The sequence below is a fragment of the Conger conger genome, chromosome 1, assembly GCF_963514075.1.
Source record: "Conger conger chromosome 1, fConCon1.1, whole genome shotgun sequence".
In the NCBI taxonomy this organism is placed as follows: Eukaryota; Metazoa; Chordata; class Actinopteri; order Anguilliformes; family Congridae; genus Conger; species Conger conger.
In genome coordinates, this window is record NC_083760.1 from 58,825,757 (window position 1) to 58,853,169 (window position 27,413).

Here is a 27,413-nt window from a genome sequence, read left to right on the forward strand (position 1 = left end):
AGCCGTGATCCACGTTTTCTCACATCTGATCGCAGACCGCACATCGCCACCTACAGGATATTAGACTTGTTGCCACCGCGAGGTATTATAATAATAATCATAATAATAATAATAATAATAATAATAATAATAATAAATCACAACATGTTATTTTATCAGTACTAATCATATTAATACATGTCCTAATATTTGTCACATGACAGGTGTTAGGCAATAGGTTTCCACCTCTTAGGACGCAGTCAATATATTTTAACATTCGAATTTTTTGTACTATTTAAATGGCTTTACAGTCAGTATATAATTCAGATGTAGGCTACAGTAGCCTACATTGTTCTATACCTGATTATGGGGGCGCATTTTCATGGAGGGGTGCTCACTGTAAAATGCACAGAACATGACGGTAAGAACATCGCTAGGGGGCGCTAAGCCCCACCCGGAGGGCTGCATGTGACCGGGTGAAGAAAGGCGGAGTTTGGCTGTGACAATTTTAGCTATTATTACTATGTAACCGTACACCGTCCCGTTAACACCGCCGTTACATAGAGCTCTGGCTTCCCGCGACCTTCCAGGATTCCCTTTCTTACAGTTCCTGCCACCGATGTCAAATAACAGGATACTTTTTCTGTAAAACGGGACTAGGGAACGAGAAAGCAGTTGAGTTGCAATCGAATGAGGTGCGTACACCATGTATCACGTAATGTTGCTGGCTTGGTTTAAATGTGTAGCCTATACACACGCTACTGACTGGTGACAGGCAGTTTGTTATTGACCTGGTTGAATGTGAAATCGAGGGTCAGAGAGGGATCAAGCACAGGATGTTGACAAGTATGAATACGACAGAAATCCCGGTGAAGCTGGGATTTATCACTTAAACACAGTGTCTGAGCTGCCCTGTTGCTAGGAAACCATTGACAGCAGCGAAGATTAAAAGTGATAGTGAGAAGGTTCAGCTCATTGGATTCTCGTGTGAAAACATGTCTGAACGCGATTTAACGTAGCCTATTCTGCTGAAAATGTAGTACATTTAACAGCGATGTTAGTAATGTTACTACGAACGTCAAAAGGAAGCACAACTTATTTGTGAGTCCAATCAGGCAGTAATATCAGTAGCTTAATATAACTAGTTAGTATAACTAGTTTAGCCAGCTAAATGATGGTAGATGATTTGTGTGATTATGCAAATATGTGTTTATATGTTTCTACGTTTAGAACAGAGGAGCATGTGAATAATATGGAACAACCTTATAGAAATAGTCTGCTTCGGGGGAGGCTTGGTCTAGAGAAAAATGAAACTAGCGGTGCACATTTTGCCTGCTCCCAAAAAATGATGCGTTATGTTGTACCCAACATGATTGTTCGGTATGTACTGTATGCTGTCACCACATTTCCTTACGCATAATATCACTATAACATACAGAAATACCTGCCTTATTCATGAACACAGAGTGCAGTTTTGTCAGCGTGACAAAATATTTGGGGAGTTAAGCGTGCAATTCGTCTTCTGCAGTGCCTGCCTATCTCTCGCTCTCTTTTTCACTCTCTCTGTCTCTCACACACATGCACACACACATGTGCACATACACGTGCATACAAACACACACGCTCACACGTAAACACACACACACAGTGACTCGGATTCTCCCTCTCCTCTTTGCATGTGTCTGAAGGTCACTATGTTGGCTTGATCAATAGCTCCCTAGACAACGCAGCGACAGGAAGACATTAAATTGGAATGAAATACGCTACCAAGCCTCCCTTGCACCTCTCTGTATGGGGATGAGTAGGACGCGAGTTAGCTCTGTGTTTCGAGTGCCGCACCTGAGACTGCTCTGCCTCGGACATGTGCCTCTGCAGGCGGCGGCGTGTCCTGAGGTCACCCCATCATAAGGACTACCTGGCCTGTGTTGTCCCCTCACTGGAGCATGCCCTCTGAACTGTCTCTCAGGTAAGAGCTCTGCTCACCGTCTGGTGTAGCCACTCTCTCTGCTATCACCTCTCTTCCACCTGAGGGTAAGTACTTTCTCTCTCTCAGGTATCACTTTTCAGCGGCTCTGTGTCTGGACTCTTCATGTGTCCCATGATAATCCTTCCAGCATGTGTCTGAGTAAGCAACCTCATGAGCAGACAGGGTATTTGGGGTAAATGCAGGGGCATGGGCTGTGGGGGTGGGGAGTTGGGATGCTAACTGTTCCCAGGAGGATTAATCCCACAAGGCCTGACAGATGTAAGGGTCCACAGGAGCTTGGTCCCTAATCCACCCACTTAGTCTTCCTCAACTCAAGGTCTGGAGCACAGTATTATGGACTGACGCGCAGACGCAACCTCTATCTCTGTTTCAGTGCTCAGGATATGCTGACAGGGCAGCGGCTGTGTCAGTCCAAATCCCACCAGAGTTCTGTCCTCTCAGCCCTCAACCAGCAGAGGAAAGACGGCCTCCTCTGCGATGTTACCCTGGTTGCTGGGGAACAGAAGTTCCATGCCCACAAGGCAGTCCTGGCAGCATGCAGCGATTACTTCCGGGTCAGTTTGGTCCGGGCACTGGTCACATAGCATCTGCACCACTCACATTGTTGCAGAGACACGTACAGCAGTCAGCAGATATATATATATATATATATATATATATATATATATATATCAGCAGTTGGCAGATATGTGCAGCATTCAGAAGATATGATTGGTCGGTAGTCAGTTCATGCAAGTTTGTTAACACAGAAGTGTTTGTGTGGGTGTAGTGCCATAGTTGGTGGTGGTTTCTCCCTTGTTGCAAAGTTCTTTCATATCAGGGAAGACATAATAGAAATGCAGCGCACAATTATAATTAGTATTGTTGCTGTCTGTAGAGACAAGGGTATGCAGATGTGTCCATGATAAACTATTTTATGAAATTTAATTTGTGATTCAAGGGATAAAATAGGGGAAGTTCATCCAAGGCTATTCCATTGCAGATTCCTATCTTTCTCTCACAACAAAGGGCTTTCTTTTCCACAGCCCCTCCCTCCTCTGTTCTTCACTCCCTTTCTCTGCTCATGTCACAGTCCTGCCCAGTTCTGCCGTCTCTGCCTCCTTCTATTGAAGCACAAGCACATTGCAGGCCATGTAGACATTTTATGTAGTCTCCAGGACATGTTAATTCAATGAGAAATGCCTTTCTGTATGCTGGACAGAGACTAACAGAGCTAAGTACTTAGGTCTTACAGTTACATAATGTCTCTGAGCTGGGAAAAGACTATGTGCTTTGTAACACAATAATTAGGGTGGACTGGCTGCTTAGGTTGATTTTGTGTTTTGAAATGGAGGGCATTTTATGTTTGCCATTCATTTGAATCAAGCTGGAATTTATTACTTGCATTTCAGTTGTCGTTTTGTGTCCTTTTTGTTCTGACTGTTGGGAGAAATGGCTTTAGTGAGCTGCACTAACACCAACATCAAACCGGTATCCCAGTAAATCTGTGGCAAATGAGGTGGGAATTGGTTTTAATTGACATCCAACCCAACCCCTCCTGCATCCTGCAGTCACATGTACTCCGGCAAATGCGGTGTGGCTCACAGATGGTCAAGCACGGCTAATCGGAAAAATAATTTCAGACATCATATAATCCAATCATACTGCAGACCGTTACATATAAAATCTATTTTTGGAGAAGCCAGTGGACATGAATCTAATTGCATCACTGTTCATGCACACCGCATGCACTTTGCATGCTACTCCTCCATGTTGTCAGCATTAGGGCCAATGCCCCCACCTACATGGCAGTATATTATGAATCTGGTGGGCTGGAATACCGTGTGTGATGAAAACAAGCCACCTGTCACTGACTATCTCTTTTAGGCCATCTCAGGGGTTGAAGGTCAATCCAGGAATCATGTGACCCTTACCAAGAGTCCTTTCATCCTCAGTGGGCATGCTGACCTTGTGTAAAGAGGGTTTTCAGGCCCGGGGTGTACAGCCTTCGACCAGAAGGCCTTTAATTAAAGCCGTGTCAGTGAGGCTCACGCTAATGAGCCAACACGTAGAGACGCTACTGAACACGACTCTGCGCTCTCGCTGTCCTGAGGTAGACACCCTGACGAAAGCCAGCTGGTCTTCAGGCACTTCCTGAAGTACTGTATATGAAATACACCCCACTGCACACAAAAAACTGTCTGTGTCAATTGAAAACATAGATGAAAACAGGATGTGGGAAAAAAAACCCCAATGTGGACTATCATTTTATCCTCATATATCAGATCAAACAACATCCCAGTGATGTGTTTTTCTCTGATTGTTTCAGTCTATTGTGGTGTTTTTAGGGTATAGTTGTCTTGGATACTTTGTGAAATTTGGAAATGTCTCAGGAATGGAGTGTGAATAGACACTTGTTGGCCGTACATTAAACAGCAAGCATCTGCCATTCTCCTACCTCCTACAGACCTCCAGCTGAAATCAATACTTCTCCTATACTCCGACTGTGTGACACAAATCAATGCCTTTGATCAGGGCCTGTACCATGTGTGAAGATGTGTGTGACATGTCTGGCCTCTGTGTGGCTATAAGGGCACCAGTGTGTGTCAGTGTTTTACGGCACAGAGGTTGCATGTGTAAGAGGGAGTTGAAGCCTCATATCTGTTCTGAAGGTGACACTAAGGCCTCCTGCTCAGGTCTGTACAATTAATGACACACAGGAGTGTGTGTCTGAGGTATGAATTGCGTGTGTTTTCAGGCCATGTTCAGTCTGTGCATGGTGGAGAGTGAGGCAGAGGAGGTGACCCTTCAGGGAGTGACCAGTGAGGGTCTGAAGCAAGCCCTGGACTTCGCCTACACCGGACAGGTGAGTTCAGCACTCCCTACCCTCAGAGGAGGACTTCACAAACCAGCATCAAGCAATTTGAAAGTCGAAGGGGGCCCCCTGCTGACCAAAAATGATATAGCTATTTTGACAATTTTTTCAATAAAAATAAGACATTTTTTTTATTGCTAATTCCATTGTATAAAGTACATACATTCATAATTTATTGATCTATTGTTTATTACACAAGCAACATGTTATCAAGATAAAGTAAAATTTTTATATGAAACCTTAGTTGTACTTGTATTAAGTACTCAAAGCTACAGTGCCCATAATGTTTGGGACAAAGACCCATCATATATTCATTTGTTTCTGTACTCCATAATTAGCAATTGGTGAAAAAAAAAATCACATGTGGTTAAAGTGCATATTGTCAGGGCATTCTTATACATTTTTGTTTGCTGTTTATGCATATCCCCCCCATTTTAGGGCACCATAATGTTTGGGACACAGCAATGGTATGTAAATGAAAGTAGTCAGGTTTTGTCTGCGATTCATAAACATCACAAGTTGCAGGGTATCTTCTCTGGTGATGCTCTGTATTGCAGGCATTTTTAGCTAATGCTTGCTTTGGGGACTAGTCCCCTTAAGTTTTCTCTTCAGCATATGAAAGACATGCTCAATTGGGTTCAGATCAGGTGATTGACTTGGCCATTCAAGAATTGACATAAATCGTTTTTGAGATATTGAAACTTTTATAGGACGACATAGGGGGAAATTGGAAAGGGTTAATCTCCATCTTATCTGTCCAGAATACCTTTTCCAGAACTGTTTTCCTTCTAAGTACTTCTTGGCAAACTATAACCTGACCAGTGGTTTGCATCTTGCAGCGTAGCCTCTGTATTTCTGTTCATTAAGTCTGTTCATGCAGAAAGTGTTGACAAATTGACAAATCCACACCTGACAACTGAAGAGTGTTTCTGATCTGTTGGACAGGTGATTTTTCTTTATTATGGAGAGAATTCAGCTTTGGAGGTCTTTGTTTGCCTGTCAGTTCTTTTGCTATTATTAAGCTCACCAGTGCCCTCTTTTGATTTTGGTAAGCCTAAGGCTTTGCCGATGTCTCTTACCATTTTATTCTTGTTTCCCAGTCTCATAATGGCTTTTTTGATGAACAGCAATGATAGTTTCCAAAGGTGATTGAAAGACTAGAGGAAGGACTAGGTGCTGAGAGCTCTCTTACACCTGAATTAAGGAGGCAATTAAACACACCTGAGAAATTACAAACACCTGTGAAGCCATTCGACCCAAACATTATGGAGCCCTGAAATGGGGGGACTATGTATAAGTATGTATGTTTTATTTTCTACATGGTGAAACCAAAATGTATAAACATACCCTTTAATGCAATCTGGGAATGTGCACTTTTGTTAAATGTGTGATTCCAAATCTAAAATTGAGAGGCAAATCAAGACATAATGGGTCTTTGTCCCAAACATTATGGAGGGCATATGCTCGGTATATATGTAAGTATGGTAGTTATGCCTACACTTGCACTAGTTTGAAGATTTCCAAATAAAATGTACTGCCCTGACCGCTGCTCTACACTGCTGCCCTTACCACTGCACTAAACCGCTGCTCTGACCACTGCTCCACACTGCTGGTCTGACCACTGCTGCTCTGACCACTGCTCCACACTGCTGCTCTGATCACTGCTCTACACTGCTGCTCTGACCACTGCTCCACACTGCTGCTCTGATCACTGCTCTACACTGCTGCTCTGACCACTGCTGCACACTGCTGATCTGACCATTATTCCCAAATCTGCATAGGAATCTGTTTTATGTCTGTTCAGTTAAATTTAGAGCAGTCAGAAAGTGCAGTAACAGAGAGGCTGTGATATTGTTTCTTGTATGTAGGTCAGAGTGGAGCTGCCAGTCCATAAATGTCTGGCCCACATAAACAGCATTTCCTCACTACTGTGCTGAGGTCAGACTGATACAAGCAGCCACAATCTCTCTCTGTCTCTCTCTCTCACACACACACACACAATCTCATTCTACACCCATTATCTCTCTGCATCCATTCTCTCTACATGCATCTCTGAGCCTCCTGGTCTGTGTCCTGTCTCATTACATGATAATAATGTCATAAACACATTATTAATTGGCAGAAATGTAATCAGCAGAAACAATTACCAGTAATTTGTAGCACACACACACACACAAGCATGCATGCACGCACATGCACACATACACACACACAAGCATGCATGCACGCATACACACACACACACACACACAAGCATGCATGCACACGCATGCACACATACATACACATACACACACACACACAGTAAATGTGGAAATCCGTACTCTCAGTTTCGCAATCCGTACCCTCAGTTCAGTAAACCGTGCACTCCGTTTGCCAATTGCAGGGATTGCAAAACTGAGGGTACGGTTTGCAAAACTGGGGGTTCGGATTGGCAAACCAAGCACACAGTTTACTAAACTGAGGGTATGGATTGCAAAACCAGCAGTACAAATCTTTTGTTGATTATTATTAATTTTTTTACCTAGGTTGACTAAGCAGGCACCTTATAATACTAATCGCACATACATAAAGCTAACATCAATATTTTCTCCATTCCATCCATAGAATGCATATAGAATCCAGAAAATGTGGCTCCAACCCAAACTTTGTAGTTACAAAGGAGATTTATTTCAGTGGCATGCTTGACTAAGAGAACAGGCTGCGTGGAGCATCCAATTAATATGAAATCAGTTTGGAGCTCTACTAACATCACCCAGAGATGAAGGGTTTCCGTTTACAGATTGCTTATGCAAAGTCATTTATACAAGACCATCTATGCTAATTGCAGTGGGCCAAATATTGACCCTTTTACAAACATCACAGGCTATTAGACACATTAGCAAGGATATTGTGTTCTCTATGCTGTGCACTCACCAAGCACAGATGTTGATATGGAACAGAAAATATAAAAAGGGCAGAGAAGTATAGGTTCATACTTCAGACAGATATGTGACAGAGGTACAGACAGGTATGAACATGTATACGCAGGTAGAGATAGGTAGATATACAGTGGGAGCAATAATTATTTGATCCCTTGCTGATTTTGTAGGTTTGCCCACTTACAAAGAATGGAACTGTGTAGAATTTTAATCATAGGTACATTTTAACATTGAGAGACAGAATCACAAAATAATCCACAATAACATCATATGAATTTTATAAATTTAATATCATATTTTCACATGAAATAAGTATTTGATCCATCGAACAATAGGACTTAATACCTGGTGGAGAAACCTTTGTTGGCAAGCACAGTGGTCAGACGTTTGTTGTAGTTTTTCCACCAGGTTTGCACAGATCTCGGTCCACTCCTCTTTGCAGATCTTCTCCAAATCCTTTAGGTTCCGAGGCTGTCGCTTGGCAACTCGAAGCTTCAGCTCCCTCCACAGATTGTCACCCAAAATTTCCTGGTACATGGCCCCATTCATCCTCCCCTCAATACGGTGAAGTCGTCCTGTCCCCTTAGCTGAGAAACACCCCAAAAGCACAAGGTTTCCACCTCCATGCTTCACAGTGGGGATGGTGTTCTTGGTGTTGTACTCAGCATTTCTCTTCCTCCAAACACGGCGAGTCGAGTTGATGCCAAATAGCTCTATTTTGGTCTCATCTGACCACATCACCTTCTCCCAAGCCTCCTCTGGATCATCCAGGTGTTCTTTGGCAAACTTCAGATGGGCCTGTACATGTGCCTTCTTCAGCAGAGGAACCTTGCGTGCGCAGCAGGATTTTAATCTTTCACGGTGTAGTGTGTTACTGATGGTTCTCTTTGTGACTGTGGTCCCAACTGCCTTCAGGTCATTAACAAGCTCCTCCTGTGTAGTACTGGGCTGATCCCTGACCTTTCTCATGATCATTGATATCCCACAAGGCGAGATCTTGCGTGGAGCCCCAGACCGAGGGAGATTGGCGGTGACTTTGTGTTTCTTCCATTTTCTAATAATTGCTCCAACAGTTGTTAACTTCTCACCAAGCTGCTTGCTTATTTTCTTGTAGCCCATCCCAGCCTTGTGCAGGTCTACAATTTTGTCCCTGATGTCCTTAGACAGCTCATTTGTCTTGGCCATGGTGGAAACGTTGGAATCTGATTGATTGTGTGGACAGGTGTCTTTTATACAGCTACATAACGGTGTAACAAGTTGACACAGGTGTTTTGGGTAATGAGTTGAGATTAGGAGTGCTTCTTAATGGAAAACGAACTGGTCTGTGGGAGCCAGAATTATTGCTGATTGGTAGGGTATCAAATACTTATTTCATGCAAAAATACGATAATAAATTTATAAAATGTATATGATGTTGTTATTGTGGATTGTTTTGTGATATTCTGTCTCTCAATGTTAAAATGTACCTATGATTAAAATTCTACACAGTTCCATTCTTTGTAAGTGGGCAAACCTACAAAATCAGCAAGGGATCAAATAATTAATGCTCCCACTGTAGACAAGTACAGACCCCCCATCTCTCCCTCTCTCCCTCTGTAGATCATGCTAGAGCCAGGCATGATCCAGGATGTCCTGTCTGCAGGAAGTCACCTGCAGTTGCTGGAGCTGCTGAGTCTGTGTTCTCACTACCTCATCCAGGTGAGAGGCACCCCTCTGCACACTCACACAGCTGACACCCGACCTGGGACAAATACGCAATAGTTTCGGATTCAAATACTTTTCTGTGATCGATTGATCTTGCCTGGTGAAATTGAGCCAACCAGAAGGCCCAGAATATGGGGTTCGAACTTTTTGAGAGTATTTGATAGGTTTCAATAAAACAGACAAGCTCAGAAAAGCTTAGAAAATCGTTTGAATCCAAAACAATTACGTAATGACCCAGGTGTGGCTGACAGATATGAAACACACACGTTTCCATACGTTTATTATTATGTTTATTGCATGTTTACTATTTAATCCCACCAAAATATATATAAAAATAAAATCATACAGTTTCAAGATTTATAAAAGGTTAACTGGTTTTTAAGAGATATCAAACACCGCAGACATAGTAGGAGGGTTAATTATTCATAAAATAAAATATTTTCACGTCAGTCTGGTCAATCTATTATTATCTCTCATTACATTCTGAATGGTACTGATTCTCAGATCAGGAAGGATTTACCAGTGTCAGTGTCCAAAAAAAAAATCTGATCAGCTTTTATTCTCTGCTATCTCCATGTGGATAATGAAATCTCCTTAGAGGCCTTCAGAATCCCTACTGAATCCCTCTGCTATGAAAATGAATTGTGGGCTGATTTTGGACAGATTTGGACTGACTAATTTGCCAATCATGTTTAGATTTGTAGCTGGTGAGATTCATTCACATATTTGCAGCATCTTCAGAGCCTTCAGTGCTGCCATGCATGTGCTCCGTAGTGAGCCAATTAGGGACTGAATTACGCCTGTTTGTGCAAAGGCGGTAGCGTGATAGCGCTGTGTTGTATTGTAGCTAGCTAGCTAGCCACCTTAAGTGAAGCTGGCTGAAGCAGGAGAACCAGTTGCTGTGGAAAAAGCCAAGCATATGCTGTATGACCGTGTCATTGCCCATGTCATTGCCCATGTCATGAAGAAGATAAATGAGGATAGATTTTGAATCCAAATGAACAGCATTGGTGAGTTCATTGTATTTTTTTTTGTCATAGCAGCTTGCTTGCTGCTTAATTTATTGCTTTTTGTTGAAAGAGTGTTTGATTAATCGGCCCATTTGGGATGTGCTTGTGTTGTCCTTATAATTCATATTTTTGTGGAGCTCCATCGTGTTTTGCAGATGCTTTGGTATGCTTTGGATCTTGGGCAGTTCCTTCTCTCCTCCATACTTTGCTCTTTGACCAGGACAGTGGCCATTGATACCATGTGTCACCGTGTATAAACACTGCTGTAATTTCTGCACAAAATGTACAAAAATACCCTGAAAAATCAGAAAATGTGCACTTTAACCTTATGTTAATTGTATGGTCCCAAATCTAAAACTGTGGCAAATCAAGACATAAGGTCCCAAATGTTGGGTACTGTATTTAGTATATAAGAGACACGTGTCCACACATGAGCAGGTGTCAGTGAGTTCTTGCTGTGGTACCTGACTGACAGTCCTGAGTTCCTTGCTGCTGTGGGAGTTATTTAAGGCTGATTAACTCTAATGGAGAGTGCTCGCCTACAGGAATGCTTCAGAGGATAAATAATCACTTTAAGGCAGGAGAGTCCCAGACTGCAGAACACTCTGTTCTGTTAGAAATTGAGTTTCATCCCAGCATTGCTTCAATACCCACACTATGTTGGTGCTGAGAGAGATCAGACTTCTTGAAAAGTTTTTAAGAGCTTCAAGTTTGGGTGGGTATTTAAGAGTTGCAGTGAGATTGGTAGTTTGTGTCTGTATTTGAAGGAGCACTGTCGCGCTTTTTTCAGTTGATCTTATTTGGATTAAATGCTTAAATTATGTGTTCAAAACTGGAATGCCAGCAATCGCAATCAGCCATCGGTCGCTGAGGGAACGAATCCTTTGTAATTAATGACAGCGGCTCCACTGTAGTCATTGCGTCATGTTCGATGGCAGCGTCAAAGTTAGAGAATCGCCAGGTTCATTTCTCGATGGTTGACGCGCACATTCATTTCCATATGGTGAATTGATTTTAACGATGTAGTTGTTCTACTTGTTTTTTCTCATTTAACTCCATGCAGTTTTGCAATGCAAAGTGGGTGGCTAAGAATTATGAAAGACTGTGGTTAGCTAGCTAGCTAAATTACCTGGCTACAACTGAACCAGTGCATTCTCTAATGAGCAAAAACATCATAGCTTTCGACATCCAATGTAAAGTGAGCTAGTAAACCGCAACAGTAGGCTGTCACATTTATTGACGATGGTGATGGCAGCAATGGAGCCGGTAGAATGTCAAAATGATGGCTGATGGCGATTGCTGATGTTGATGGCTGCAGTGGAGCCGTGCCGTAACTCGGCGAAGTCAGAGCTGTCCTCATATCGCTCAGCCTAGCCAAGGTAGGTTCCGTGATATCTGTATACTAACATTTCGTTGGAATGTCATATGATCACCTGGATGGGTGGCAGCCTATAAACCAGTCTCTGCGTTCAAGGGTGGAGTTTGAGCGCCCCTTACCTTGTGAGTAACACAGGCTGGAGATTCAAGCCAAACACGTCCAGTGACGTCAATGTAAATTTTTATCCATATTTAGGAAACGGCTACACTGACGGTGATTTAAAAAATGGCTTCACACATAATTTAAGCATTTAATTGAAACAAACTCAACTGAAAAACGCGTGACAGTGCTCCTTTAACAGTTGTAGCGAGATTGCTAGTTTGTCTTCATATTTAAGAGCTGCCGTGAGATTGGTAGTTTGTAGCAGTGTGATAGGTAGTTTGTTTTTGTATTCAACAGTTGTAGTGAGATTGGTAGTTTGTATTCATATTTAAGAATTGCAGTGAGATTGGTAGTTTGTGTTTGTATTTAACAGTTGTAGTGAGTTTGGTAGTTTGTTTTAATATTTAAGAGTTGCTGTGAGATTGGTAGTTTGAGTGTGTATTTAAGAGTTGCAGTGTACAGTTGTTCTGATGCATATTAAATATGCTATGATCAGTACACAAAAATAATTTTGTAACTGAATGCACTCTGCAGTCACGCCCTGATTTAATTTTTACAATTATAATTAACTGCCTGTTTGCAGGAGCCTGTGTACTTTTCACTGCTTTGTGAGCAACAGTTCCTGAGATTTGATGACTCATAGCCAGCAGAGGGCACCCTTTCACTGATTTACAATCTTTTATCATCCAGCGTTTTAGATTTGCCTTTCATAAAAGACAATACACCAATAATACTCGTATAACAGTTCAGCAATGCAATTCCTCCTCTCTGCCTGATTTCGGTGAAATTGGTGTGTGGTGCTGTTATTGTGCAGAAGGTTCAGTGTGTGGATGTGGTTGTTTCTACTGGAAAGTACACAGTTATGTGTGTACACTATATACATTTTTGATGCAGTGTAAACAACAAGCTATTGCAAATTGCACAAACCTGATCTTTGCTATGTGTTTGTCTTTGCTTTGCTTTTTCAGGTTTTGTTTCAGTAACCATGTGCCCACATTTTCATCACTTTTATTATCCCACTGATTTCACTTATTAATTAGATACAATGTTTTATTTGTATAAAAATGTATAAGTATCAAAAGTAATTGTATCACAAGGAATTTGTCATATATAGTGGGCTCCAGAATTATTGGCACCCTTGATAAAAATGAAATAAGGCTGCATATAATAATGAACACAGATAATAATTTATAAATGATGTTCAATTTGGGAAAATGATAGACTTTCATTTCAATATATTTACTGTCATGTTTAATTTAGTTTTTATTAAGTTATCCATTTTTTTAGAAAACCATTTTTTTTTTAAACCAAAGCTGTTATTGGCACCCCTCACAATTATTGTCAATAAAATCAATCAGTGAAATTGGCAATAAAATTGTATTTAGTCTGAAGGAACTATATTGTGTCATTCCATCGCTTCCTGTATAAAAGTATAAAATGAGGTACCAAGCATGCAAAATTCCTTTGTCATCCATCAGCATGGGAAAAATGCAAAGAACTCTCAATTTGAAAGAGACAGATGGTAACTGACCTTCACAAGTCTAGAAATGGGTACCAAAAAAAAAGCTGAAATGTTTCAACATACCACATAGCACTGTAAGGGCAATAATAAAAAATAGTAAAACAAAATTGTGGCAAAATTGCCAGGAAGAGGACGCAAGTGCACGCTGTCCCAACAGATGGTGAGGGAGGCCAAAAAAGGATCACAGTTTAAGAATTGCAGAGATTGGTTGCATCTTGGGGTCACCACGACTCAAAAAGAACCATATAATGGCACCTCCATACCAACAAACTATTTTGAAGGGTGGCATGAAGACAGCCCTTACTGAGCACAATAAACAAATCTAAGCATGTAGAGTTCAATGGAATTATGGCTGGAAGAGAGTGCTATGGTTAGATGAGTCCAGAATGTTTGGCCATATACACCATCAAAATGTTTGGTGTAAAAAGAGGAATGCATACAAGGAGAAGCACCTCATGCCTAATGTCAAATATGGTAGTGGGTCATTGGTGTTTTGGAGATGTTTTGCTGCCAGTGGTCCAGGGGGACTATTTAAGATCAGTGGCACAATTAATTAAACAAAGCACCAGGATATTTTGGCAGAAAATCTGGTTGTCTCTGCTAGGAAACTGAGACTTAGGTAGAAAATCTCTGCATGGAGGAGTGGTCATAAATCCTTCCTAATGTGTTCTCTAACCTAATCACAAATTATAGGAAAAGACTCATGGCTGTCATCTTTGCCAGGGGTGGTTGCATAAAGTAACTGGGATGCCAATAATTGTGAAACCATTTTTGGGGGAAATACATTTTTCAAATAAAAAATGTAAGTACATTGAATCATTAATAAAGCACACTACGCATGTTGGAAAATAAACTGTACATCAATAATGGTATTATTTTTTCGTTTACAGTATTTTTGTGCATATTTTTCAAGGGTGCCAATAATTCTGGAACTGACTGTACATACATGTACACCCTTGATAAAGATGAGAAAAGATTGTATAAACAAGAGCTAAAAATATGGGAAAACTATAGGGAAAATGCGTATGTTTCCAAATGCAATAAACGTATACACCCAGTGAGCACTTTATTAGGTATTCATTAGACTTATTTTTTAGTCTTATTAAGTCTTTTGCTGATGTAGCCTATCCACTTAGAAGTTTGTTGTGTTGTGTGTTCAGAGATGCCCTTCTGCATACCACTGTTGTAATGTATTGTCTGCCCATTCGCCTCGGACCTTTAACAAGGCGTTTCTGCATAACTGCTGCTCACTGGATGATTTTTGTCTTTTGCACCATGCTGTGTAAACTGTTGTGTGTGAAAATCCTGGGAGATCTGCAATTTCTGTGATAATCTAACCACCCTGTCTGGCATCAATGATTTTTCCACAGTCAAAGTCACTTAGATCACATTTTTCCCCCATTCTTATGGTTGATGTGAACATCAACTGATGCTCCTGACCCGTATCTGCATCATTTTATGCATTGCACTGCTGCCACACGATTGGCTGATTAGATAATTGCATAAATAAGTAGGTGTTAATAAAGTATGTATATTTTTATATATTTTTATTTGCCAAAGGCATTAGTGTCAAATCCCTTCGTAAGGAGTACCCGACTGATTCATCTTTTATGAGATTTGTGGGGATCTTTGACCATTTCTGCATAGCTTTCAAGATCCATTGGCCTGCAATTGTGGATTGACCTCAAATTCAACCTATGAATTTTTTATCAGGTTCGAGGAGTCAGAGACAATTGCCAAATAGTAATTTTGTTTCTTTTTTTGAAGTATGCTGGAGAACATTGTCTTGCTGAAAGATCTATTTGTCACCAAGCTTTAGCTTAATGGCTTGGGGATACCAGGTCCCCCAACAAACCCCCCCCCCCCCCCCACATATTTTGCTTCTTGCTGGAGTTCATGACTCTGTTGGTCCATTGGTCCATTGTCTGGACAATGGACCAATAGATGGAAAATGGCCCTATAACATGAAAGATTCGCCCCCATATTTCACTGTAGGTATGATGTCTTTTTCAATATAAGCTTCCTTCTCCAAACCCACCATTACACCCAGTTCCCATGCTGAAAACAGGGTTGTCAATCATTTAGATATTTCTTATATTTGGAAAATAAACATTTGTTAATTTGTTGGCGGCACGGATGGTGCAGTGGGTAGCACTGCCGCCTCACAGCAAGGTTCGAATCCCCGTCGACCGGGGCCTCTCTGTGTGGAGTGTGCATGTTCTCCCCGTGTCTGCATGGGTTTCCTCCAGGTACTCCGGTTTCCTCCCAAAGTCCAAAGACTTGCAGATTTAGGCTGATTGGAGAGTCTAAATTGCCCACAGGTATGAGAGTGTGTGAGTGAATGGTGTGTGTGCCCTGCGATGGGCTGGCAATCTGTCCAGGGTGTATTCCTGCCTTTCACCCAATGTATGCTGGGATAGGCTCCAGCCTCCCTGCGACCCTGTTCAGGATAAGCGGGTTAAGATAATAGATGGATGGATGGACATTTGTTAATTTGTTAAAGGTAACCTTGAAATTGAACTTGTTCCCTATGGCATTTATTCATTATCTTTATTAAGCATACCAATTGTTTTGGAGGTGACTAATTTGTAGAAAAATAACTGGAACTGTAGCAATATGTGAATGACTGTATGTGTGTCTGTTGTCAGGAGCTGAACAGTTTTAATTACCTGGACCTTTATCGGCTGGCGGACTTGTTCCACCTGCCAGTGCTAGAGGGCGCTGTTGTGGAGTTCTTGGTGGAGCACCTGTCTGAACTTCAGCACAGTCACCAGGAGGAGGTGCTACTGCTCCCATACCGCCTACTGAAGGAGGTACTGAAGAGTGACCGCCTAACCTCACTCAATGAGGAACAGATCTGGCAGGTAAAAATGCTTCTCCCCAAAAAATACACACCCCGACACACTGACAAACACACACTCACACACCCATGCATACAAGCAGAAAACACACACAAACACACTGAAAAACACACACACACACAGACAGACACTGACACACACTGAAGAACACACACACACACAGACACACACAGACAGACACAGACACACACACACACACTGAAAAACACACACTCACACAGACAGACACAGACACACACACACTGACACATTGAAAAATACACACACCCAACACACAGACTTCCATAATGGCATACAGACAAACAGACAGTAGTGAGTGTGTCAGGGTGTATGTGTGGGCATGTATCCGCATGGGTGAGTGAATGTGTACGCACGTGTGCTGTTTGTGATTTTGTATGTGTGTTGCGGGAATGCTCGCTGTGCGTGCGCATGCTCTGTGTGCGTGTGTGTGCGCTGCATATTTGTTTAATATTCAGTGTGGTTCGCACTGCAGGATTTGAGGTGGAACACAGAGTGGCCAATGGAATTCAGGTTAAAGTGCGAGACCTCATTTCAATATTGTAATGAATCCCCCCCGCCTCTGTTCCGCAGCGAAGGCGTAGAAGACCTTTACTACTCCGTTTTCACAAAAAATGCAACAACAAAAGGCTTTACAAATGTGCAGGATCCTCTGCCTCTGTGGTGATAGTGTAACCCGAGTAAGGGCCACGGCTGAGTTGTGTTTTAATTCGACCGCACGTTGATGAAACTGAATCCCAAATTGAAAATTGAACGGGTCTCTGTCATATCCTCGGAGTGATTAGGTATTTTGAGGAGCCACTGACCGGATTGTCAGACGTTAACTCCCTTGAATTCAGATCTTATTTTCCCTCCCTGTTTCCCTCCTTTCTTTCTCTCTCGCTCTCGTCATTTGAACGGATACATTCTGTCAACCCTGCTCTCTCCCCCACAAACTGCAGTCACCATACCTGTGTGTGTGTGTGTGTCCTGAGTCTTCTCTCCCCCACAAACTGCAGTCACCGTAGAGAGAGAGAGAGAGAGAGAGAGAGAGAGAGGAGGAGAAGGAAAGGGAGAGAGAGAGAGAAGGAGAAGGAAAGGGGGAGAGAGAGAGGTGGGGGAGACAGTGGTGCTGGTGGTGTGTGTGGGGGGGGGGGGGGGGTGTGACTGTTCATTTGCACCAATCATGCCTCCCTGTCAGTCTGTGTGATTAGGCACACGGCAGCTCCACAGCAGCGTGGTCCCCCGGCTGTCACTCAGGCCCTCCGTCTGATGGAAAACAATCAGGCCTTTGATGGCACAATTACCGTGACCCTTTAACCAGCCGCTGCCGCCCTAATCAGGGCTGATTAGGAGAGTTTGGGCCTCCTTCAGTTTGCAGGGAAGGTTAATTTGGGCGTCAGACGGAGGCGCGTGACGAGCGCGGGCCCAGAACCGCGGCCGCCGTCAGAACGTGCGCCCGCAGATATTGCGCGGATATAGCTCAGCTGTCAATCTTTGTCAGGAAGGAGTTGGGAGTTCCTCGCTCAGGAAATCACATATTCTCCCCTCTGCCATGTGCTGTGGTAGGTGGTGGTTGTGGTGGTGGTGTGTGAGAGGGTGGGGGGGGTAGTTAATTTATTCTCCGTCCTGAGCTAGATCTCCCACTCAGCATGACCTTCACTGGAGGCGAATGTGGCAGCGCTCTGGGTTTAACTCTTCCTCGGTCGGAGGAAGAGGAGGGGTAGATGTAGGTGTCGAGGGTGCGGTGGGTCGAGGCGACTGAAAGAGAGCAGTGGTGCGGCAGCGAGTGTCTCGTTGGTAGCAGGTACGGAGACGAACGGTGGAAACGATGCGCACGCCGTGGGAGCGCGCGTGCGCTCGTTTGGGTTGCGGGGTTATTCTATTTCAGTTTCGTCAATCCAACTGAAATGGAATTCAGTTCATTAACTGACAAATTCTCAAAGAACGCCATGTGCCTTTTCACTCCCGTGATTGAATTTCATTTAATCTGCTGAATCGACACGATCGAAATGGAATTCATCCCGTCCCTGGTGCTTGTCGATAATGTCTGCGCGCGTGTGGATTGTGCCTTTGTCTGTCTTTCTTCCGTGTTTGCAGAGACCAAGTATGTGTATATTTAGAATGTCTGTAGGTACAATCTGTAAGCACTTTATTAGGTATTTATCAGACTTATTTTTTAGACTTATTGGTCTTCTGGTGCTGTAGCTTATCCACTTAGTAGTTAGATGCGTTCTGTATTCAGACATGCTCTTCTGCATACCACTGTTGTAATGTGTGGTTATTTGTGTTACTGTCAACTTCCTGTCAGCTTTGACCTTCTCCACTGACCTCTTTCATTCATAAGGTGTTTTTGCCCGCAGAACTGCTGCTCACTGGATGTTCTTTTTTTTTCCGGCACCATTCTCTGTAAACACTAGAGACTGTTGAGCATGAAAATCCCAGGATATCAGCAGTTTCTTAGATACTCAAACCACCCTGTCTGGCACCAACACGTCACTTCACGGTCAATGTCACTTAGATCACATTTATTCCCAATTCTGACATTTGGTCTGAAAAACAGCTGAACCTCTTGACCATGTCTAGTGCATCTCCCCCTCAATAACTCACCCCTGATAATTTCACAATTTGGATTATTTGTGCTTGTGAAATTGGCTGTGATGGTCCTTTATTGAAGAATGCACTCTCAAAAATGTTAAAAATTATGTTTAAGCATCAAAAAGAAATAATGTAACATGTATGTGTGTCCATTTCAGAGAAGGAACTGAACGTTATTGACTAATAAAAGGGACATGCTGAAGGGTTGGGCTGGAGTGTAAGAGTATAGCTTGTGAGACAGGGTTTTCTGTGGTGTCACCATGCATGACTATCGAGCCATTGTTTAAATTTCATTATGCCACTCCCCAGTAACTCATTCCCCTTGAAACCGTGCTGACTTTCGTTGGACACCAACACACGTGAGTTGCTGAGGGGGAGGTGCATGTATATTGTCAGGGAGAGACACTTTGTGACAAGTAATTAGTGCTGTAATAAGGTCTTTGTCTGTGTCAGACTAAAGGTCCCTTTGTTTCTTGATAACGGGATCAGTTATTTCTGGCAGGCTGTGTCTCTGCTTCTCTTGCTCAGTTCATTAGCCTTCATCTAGACCTTGTCCTAGCAGCCATTTGCAGCTCGAGTTAAAAATAAATCTGACAAATGTTGCGGTTAGCCGACCAGGGTCGGGGGTTTGCTCATGTCATACCTGTAAGCAACAGAACATTTTATTTGAAGGCTCCTAAATAAAGCTCCTTCATAAGCACTACATAGCACACTCATAAGCGCTACATAAGCTTTCATAAGTACTTATGTCAATAACCGACATAGGGAACTTGTGTCAGTTCACTCGGTATGTCAGGGTAATGTCACTCGCTGAATAAATGCTGACATAACACACTATTTGCGGTTATTGACATAAATACTTATTAATGCTCATGTAGTGCTTAGGACAGTGCTATGTAGTGCTTATGAAGGAGTTATATAGCTCTTACAGTATGTAGGAGCCTTCAAATAAAGTGTTACCCTCAAACTGTACATATTATAGCAGTATCAGAAGTGCCAACTGGACTCTTACATGACAGAAGCGTCAGCGTCAGATTCTGACACCTTTTGGCCAATGTCCTCTCCACCTCCCTAGCTGGTTGTGCAGTGGCTGGAGCACGACTGCCGGTACGAGCGCATGGACGACCTCCTGCAGTACGTGCGCTACGGCCTGATGGACGCGGCGGCCCTGCACCTCCTGTCGCAGCGCCACCCGCTGGTGAAAGCCAGCGAAGAGGCCACGGCGCTGATCGAGGAGGCCCTGGAGTACCACCGCGCCGTCTTCGCCCAGCCGGTCCGACAGACCCCACGCACCAAGCCCCGCTTCCAGTCCCTCACTCTCTACATCGCCGGCGGCCGCAAGCGCGAGGTGTGCCGCGTGCGGGAGCTGCGCTTCTTCAACCCCGCCGAGCAGGAGCACGTTCACATCGCCGGGGCGTCTAACTGGAGCGAGCTGGCGCCCATGCCCGCCGGCCGGAGCCACCACTGCGTGGCCGTGCTGGGCCACTTCCTGTTCGTGGCGGGGGGGGAGGTGGAGCACGCCACGGGCCGGACTTGCGCCGTGCGCACCGCCTGCCGCTACGACCCGCGCGGGAACAAGTGGACGGAGATCGCCCCCATGAAGGCCTGCAGGGAGCACTTCGTGCTGGGGCCCCTGGGACAGTTCCTCTACGCCGTGGGCGGACGCAACGAGCTCAGGCAGGTGCTGCCATCCGTGGAACGCTACTGCCCCAAGAGGAACAAGTGGACCTTCGTCCAGTCCTTCGACCGCTCGCTGTCCTGCCACGCTGGCTGCGTGGCCGATGGCCTGCTCTGGGTCTCAGGTATAACCTCCCCTCTCAGCTGCTGGCTGAGGTACATTACAGTTTTTTTTCTGATGCTTTTATCCAAAGCAACTAACAGTTGTTTAGACTAAGCAGGAGTCAATCATCTCTGGAGCAATGATGTCATGCCATCAGTTTCAAGTACAGGCTTACAGTCTGAGGTACATGCCATTAGTCTTAAGTACAGACTCACAGCCTGAGGTACATGCCATCAGTTTCAAGTACAAGCTCACAGTCTGAGGTACATGTCATTAGTCTTAAATACAGGCTCACACGTCTGAGGTACATGCCATTAGTCTTAAGTACAGGCTCATAGTCTGAGGTACATACCATTAGTCTTAAGTACAGGCTCATAGCCTGAGGTACATACCATTAGTCTTAAGTAATGGTTAATGGTTGGCATTTATATAGCGCCTTTATCCAAAGCGCTGTACAATTAATGCTTCTCATTCACCCATTCATACACACACTCACACACCAACAGCGATTGGCTGCCATGCAAGGCGCCGACCAGCTCGTCAGGAGCATTTAGGGGTTAGGTGTCTTGCTCAGGGACACTTCGACACAGCCCGGGCGGGGGATCGAACCGGCAACCCTCCGACTGCCAGACAACTGCTCTTACTACCTGAGCCATGTCACCCCTTAAGTACAGGCTCATAGTCTGAGGTACATGCCATTAGTCTTAAGTACAGGCACATAGTCTGAGGTACACACCATTAGTCTTAAGTACAGGCACATAGTCTGAGGTACATGCCATTAGTCTTAAGTACAGGCACATAGTCTGAGGTACACACCATTAGTCTTAAGTACAGGCACATAGTCTGAGGGACATGCCATTAGTCTTAAGTACAGGTTCATAGTCTGAGGTACATACCATTAGTCTTAAGTACAGGCTCATAGTCTGAGGTACATGCTATTAGTCTTAAGTACAGGCACATAGTCTGAGGTACATGCCATTAGTCTTAAGTACAGGCTCATAGTCTGAGGTACATACCATTAGTCTTAAGTACAGGCTCATAGTCTGAGGTACATACCATTAGTCTTAAGTACAGGCACATAGTCTTGAGGTACATGCCATTAGTCTTAAGTACAGGCTCACACATCTGAGGTACATGCCATTAGTCTTAAGTACAGGCACATAGTCTGAGGTACATACCATTAGTCTTAAGTACAGGCACATAGTCTGAGGTACATGCCATTAGTCTTAAGTACAGGTTCATAGTCTGAGGTACATACCATTAGTCTTAAGTACAGGTTCATAGTCTGAGGTACATACCATTAGTCTTAAGTACAGGCTCATAGTCTGAGGTACATACCATTAGTCTTAAGTACAGGCTCATAGTCTGAGGTACATACCATTAGTCTTAAGTACAGGCTCATAGTCTGAGGTACATACCATCAGCTTTAAGTACCCTCAGTCTCAGCTATAGCTTCCTGGACTGCGGTTCACATTCTCAGTGTTCTCTGTCGATTGTTCTCTCTATCCATTAAAATATGAAGGTGGGAGTGATATTACGGTGGAGGTGGGTTAGAGGGAAGAGGGGAGAGATGGGAGAAGTGATGCCATGATCCTGCTTCCTGTTGATTGTAGGTGGAGTTACAAACACTGCTCAGTACCAGAACCGGCTGATGGTGTATGACCCTGTACAGGTATGCAAAGCCTATTCACCCTCACTGTGTAGTTTAGTGTGTGCACCAGCTGGATGTTTGTAATTAGCACCCTGTGAGTAATAGCTGTGAGAGAGCAGGGATGGGGTATGTGTGATGGAGTGAGTCATTTCACACCTTCCTCTGTAACTAGCAGCTGTATTAGTAGCTGCACATATTTGTGTAATTATTATGTATGTGTTACTGATATTATTTGTTTTCAACAATAGGTGAACTAACATTGGTTTAATAGTTAATGTAATACTTTTTTAAATACCTTTATTTACCTCTGTGGTAATATGCATACATCTGAGTTGTCTGGTCAATGGAGGCAAAGGGAAAAAGCTACAAAAAGGGACAAAACACAATATCAAGTAAGAAAGTCTGCTTTTAGAAGTGGGTACAAGTTCCCAGTGATGGGGTATGTGTGACACAGCGTGAGGTCCAATATGCATTCTCAATTGTACCGTTTTAGACCTCACACTGTGATGAACTGCATGACTGCTCAGCAGTTACAGTAATGATCTGCTCGTGTGTTTGGAACAGCCTGTGGCCTCAGGCCTCTTTCTGCATGACATGCAAGTCATATTCCTACTCTGTTCAGATGACCTGATTGTGCTATAACTCACAGATAAAGGACTGCACAGAACAGAATGGCTCTTTTGGACCATTACTGTCAGAACTGGGCCCTGGTTGTAAAATGATGCCAGGATATGAAAGAAGATTGATGAAAGAAAAACAGTATTTTTTTTTAGGCTTGTAGGAAGCTTTAAGGTGCCAATGATGCAAGAAAAGAAAAATCTACAAATAGATATGTCAATTACACTCTGGAGAAAATGGACAAACTCTCCAAAAGCATTGGATTATTTAAGATTTTAAGAGGGACCACTTAGTGACTGTAACAAACATCACACTACAAAAGAAGGTATAATATACTGTGCTAAACCAAAAAATCCCAACACATCAAACTATTCTCCATTATAACAGAAACAAAAAAATCACAACATCCTGCTACATATCCAATTTTATCAGCCTCAGACCAGCACTACTTGGCCAATCAAGCTAATGCAGAGGATCATCCAAAGTTTCCTGCAATCTGGAAAGTTGGTAAATGGAAGCGAAGAAATTTGACTGCACTGCTCTCAGACTTTGTGGAGAACGCGCTCTCTCCCTCTGAAGCGAGACAAACAGAAAGCGCCTTATTAGTATTCATAGTGCTGCATTGTTCACCTGGCAGGGCAACCCACAATGCCTCCCTCCCCCTCCCCAGCCCAGCTCTGCACAAACAGATGGCCACCCATCAGATCCGTCCCTGAAATAATTCTCAAATACATAAACACATACCCACAAACACACACAGGATTCCATAATGTACACACACACTGTACTGTGCACCACACAAAACACACACTCTCTGTTCCGAAACTGCTGGGATACATTATGTATGAGGTTCAGTTTTTATTTTTTTTATAAATGAAAAACAGTGTTAATAATATAAAGTATATTTATTGTTAGTTGTATTCTAATCACTGTTAGCACAATACACATTCACCACTATTACAGGGATCTGCTAATATATCATCTCTCTGTTTCTCTCCGCTGGCAGAATCAGTGGCTTTCTCGCTGTCCGATGCTACAGAGGAGAGTTTACCATGTGATGGCGGCCGTACGACGCCAGATCTACGTGCTCGGTGGGAACGACCTGGACTACAACAATGACCGAATCCTAGTCCGCCACATTGACTCCTACAACATCGACGTAGACCAGTGGACCCGGTGTGCCTTCAGTCTTCTCACAGGTGAGCCTCATAACCTCACCTACGTACATTCAGTGTCAATAGATGAAATAGGTAAGGTTTTTGTGTTTAAACATCCTCTATCCCTCCTATCATTGAAAAAGGCTCACTGACATGTTGACTCACCCTCTGCCTGTGCTTATTTCCTTAAATTCAGGTTTCAAAATATACAGTTGACAGCCCAACACTCTGTACCAAAACATTGCATAGCTGTACAATAATTCAAACTAATTGGTTGAAAATTGGTTCTAATTGTCACAGCCAATGGCGTTTCAACGTCAGCGTGTTTATAGAGAAGGGGGAGGGATAAACAGTGTTGTGGTTTGAAGTGTTTGTTGCTGCTATTCCTTTCTTGACCGTTAAAAGTCTGAAATGACCTATTGTACCTTTAAAGTTACTTGAAGAGCAAAGAGTGCTCCACAATCCACAGTCACCCCCATTGAACATTTATGGGGACACTGAAAGTGATAAGCCAAGCATTCCAAGATGTCTTAATGCAAAATAGAAGCATTTTCACACTTTTGGACCATACTGTACACGTATCTCTCTTCCCAGACTCAAATTCAAAGAAGTCAAATTACCCTCTACATCACTGCAAACCTAAACCAATGGGAAAGTGATGTCATATAATCCTGTGTCTTCCAGGGCAGAATGAGTCTGGTGTTGCTGTTCACAGCGACAGAATTTATGTTGTTGGTGGATATTCCATCTGGACCAATGAGCCCCTGGCTTGTATTCAGGTGAGTTTGCCAGAGAATATTTTTGCTTCGATTCAGAAAAACTAATAATAGGCCTACCATATGCCATAAATGGTGTTCTTAAATGATAATATTGGTAGCATTTTTATTATATCCTCTTAAACCTTATTTACATTTTTTTCCATCTGATAATATACCCTCATTTCCTGTTTTCAGGTCCTGGATGTCAGTACAGAAGGAAGAGAGGAAGTGTTCTATGGTCCAACTCTGCCATTTGCATCCAACGGAATTGCAACATGTTTTCTGCCCGCCCCTTATTTTACCTGCCCCAACCTACAGACACTGCAGGTTCCCCATCACAGGATTGGAGCTGTGTAACAGTTCCCACTGTCTTACATCACACAATTACACACACACACACACACACACACACATGCACGCGCACACACGCACACGCGCACACACACACACACATACACACACACACAAACACACACAAAATGTGTTTGCATCTGCTGTACTTAGGTGTGACATACTGAGGAGAACTACATCTCCCAGGAGGCACCAGGGTGGCATTGACTCTCCAGCTCCATGGCGGATGGCGGTATGAGTGATGTTTACACATGACGTAAGCAGCCATCATCATCTGAAGACATGACAACATAACGACTGGAGGACCAAACATGAGACACAGGCTGCAGCTGTTTGCATTGGTGCCTTCAAAAGTATCACAAGGGCCAAGTGAGCCAGTGAGCTTCTGTGTCAAGAGGTAACACTGTGGGGGGAGGATGGGGTGAGACTCCAAGCTCTAGGGCTTCACCACTCCTCTCAGCTGGTTGCACTCCATTGGTACGACTTAGCACTGGAGGGAGTGGCTGAACATGAGGAACTCTTACACTGTTGTCGCTGGTCAGCCACTATCCTACAATGCTCTTCACCAATGCCTGTTGCTGTGGAGAAGCGTATACTGCGAGGCTTCAGTTTGTGATGTGAAGAGTGGTTTCTGTAGCGAGCGTTTACATTAACTCAGGCTGAGATCATTCTCTGTGGCTCACTCTCGCCTGATGCTCAACGTGGCTAAATCAGACCGATGAAGAGCAGCCACGTTTTTACTGGCATCCTACTTTTTTATTTTTTTGACGTATGAGGAATCGGGAAATTATCGGATTGCACACACGTCCTGTAAAAGACATTCATTAATTTTGCTGCATTTCTGCAAAAGACATTTGCTTCAAGCTACGCTCATGCGCTAATTATGCTAAATTGCTTCCGACATAGTATTAACAAGAATTTAACCAGAACGGCAGAAATCAATAAAGATAAAATTTGGCAGCATATCCATGTCGTCTCCTTCAGTTTCCACATTTGCTCCTTGTTTTCAAGCTAGCTTCCACTTTCTCCACTGTAATAACACACACAAGCTGCACCTGCCTGTCACACAACCTGGTGTCCCACAGGGAAAAGCGTAATTGGTCGTGGTAGCACCCGGGCAGAGGCTGTGTATTGCCTGGCTCACTGCGCATCTTCTGCTCGATTGAGCGACAGCAGCCCACCCGCGGCAGCTGTGCAGAACGTGCGGTCTTCTGCAGCACAGGCTGTCCAGCTCAGCTGCCCAACTGCAGACGGAAGGGAAGTGCTGATTGGCCACACGCATTTGCGCTAGTCTGCGCTCTCCTGTACTGCAGTGGACATGCGACAGAGTTACTCGTAGGATTGAGCATTCCTAATTAGGGAAAACATCAGGGATTAAATGGAACATCATAATGGAAAAAAACCTATCTGAAATTTGTATTTCAGGGATCATCCAATCACAGTCCTTGAGGTCCAAGAACTGCTGGTTTTCCACCCTCCCCTTACCTGGGAGTCATGTGCTCAGACAATCTGGCCAACCAGGAGCACTAATTGTCCAGCTATTTATCTGGGAAAAAAAGGCAGGGCCGGATTTGGATTTGTGGTCTAGATTTGATGATTGCTGGTGTTTATGTTTCATGGCCTCAGTCTCCCCAGCTACTGTTCAGCCTTGTGCCGCTCTAGGGCAGGACGCAGCAACCCTGGTGCTGGAGAGCTGCAGGGCATGCTGGGTTTGGTTGTTACTCGGCACTTACTTGAGCAATGAAAGCGGTTGATTACAGTTAACTCACTTCACCTTGTTTCTTGGGTCTGAATCGGTTGCTGATTTTAAGGAGAAAACAAAAAGCAGCTCTCCAGGACCAGGGATACCAACCCCTGCCTTAGGGCCTGAATGCATCAAATAAACACCAGCCACATTTCAGTTTTTGAGAAACTCTTTTGTGATGCTTTTTTGAAATCAGCATACATATAACACATCTACTCTTATCGAATTAAAAAGCAAACTTAAGTATTTTAAGTGTTGGTAGTGAAGGGACAGTAAGAATCTTCACATGTTCTGTGTAGAAATGGGTTCTAATGAACAAGGCAAATGGATGCAGGGATTAAAGCCAGAAACATTTTTAAGCCTGAAAAGTTATCCAGGAGGAAATGTGTACAATGTATTTAATTAAGTATTATATGAATTTAAAACGGCTCTATGCCTGAA

General features: G+C 43.5%; 1 protein-coding gene across 4 annotated transcripts; it reads left to right on the plus strand.

The window, feature by feature from the left end:
- Positions 1-515: 515 nt before the first annotated feature.
- klhl32 (kelch-like family member 32) lies at positions 516-26,193 on the plus strand. 4 transcript variants are annotated; one of them, XM_061247985.1, is made up of 11 exons: positions 516-674; positions 1,855-1,945; positions 2,340-2,520; positions 4,704-4,811; positions 9,341-9,439; positions 16,106-16,321; positions 19,989-20,715; positions 22,307-22,365; positions 23,969-24,161; positions 24,804-24,898; positions 25,073-26,193. In XM_061247985.1, exons 2-11 carry the CDS (start codon positions 1,923-1,925, stop codon positions 25,232-25,234), a joined length of 1,863 nt encoding a protein of 620 aa, XP_061103969.1. In that variant the 5' UTR covers positions 516-674; positions 1,855-1,922; the 3' UTR covers positions 25,235-26,193. The 4 variants fall into 4 exon arrangements, with proteins under 4 accessions (XP_061103969.1, XP_061103977.1, XP_061103986.1 ...); XM_061247993.1 differs by lacking the exon at positions 516-674 and adding an exon at positions 986-1,080; XM_061248002.1 differs by lacking the exons at positions 516-674; positions 1,855-1,945; positions 2,340-2,520; positions 4,704-4,811; positions 9,341-9,439 and adding an exon at positions 10,243-10,455.
- Positions 26,194-27,413: the final 1,220 nt, after the last annotated feature.

Bases quoted from the DNA above. Each gene is read 5' to 3' on its own strand.
- klhl32 (XM_061247985.1), top strand. From the start codon at position 1,923: ATGCCCTCTGAACTGTCTCTCAG. The intron at 1,946-2,339 runs GTAAGAGCTCTG...TCTCTGTTTCAG, and splicing joins CCCTCTGAACTGTCTCTCAG to TGCTCAGGATATGCTGACAG. The intron at 9,440-16,105 runs GTGAGAGGCACC...GTCTGTTGTCAG, and splicing joins GTTCTCACTACCTCATCCAG to GAGCTGAACAGTTTTAATTA.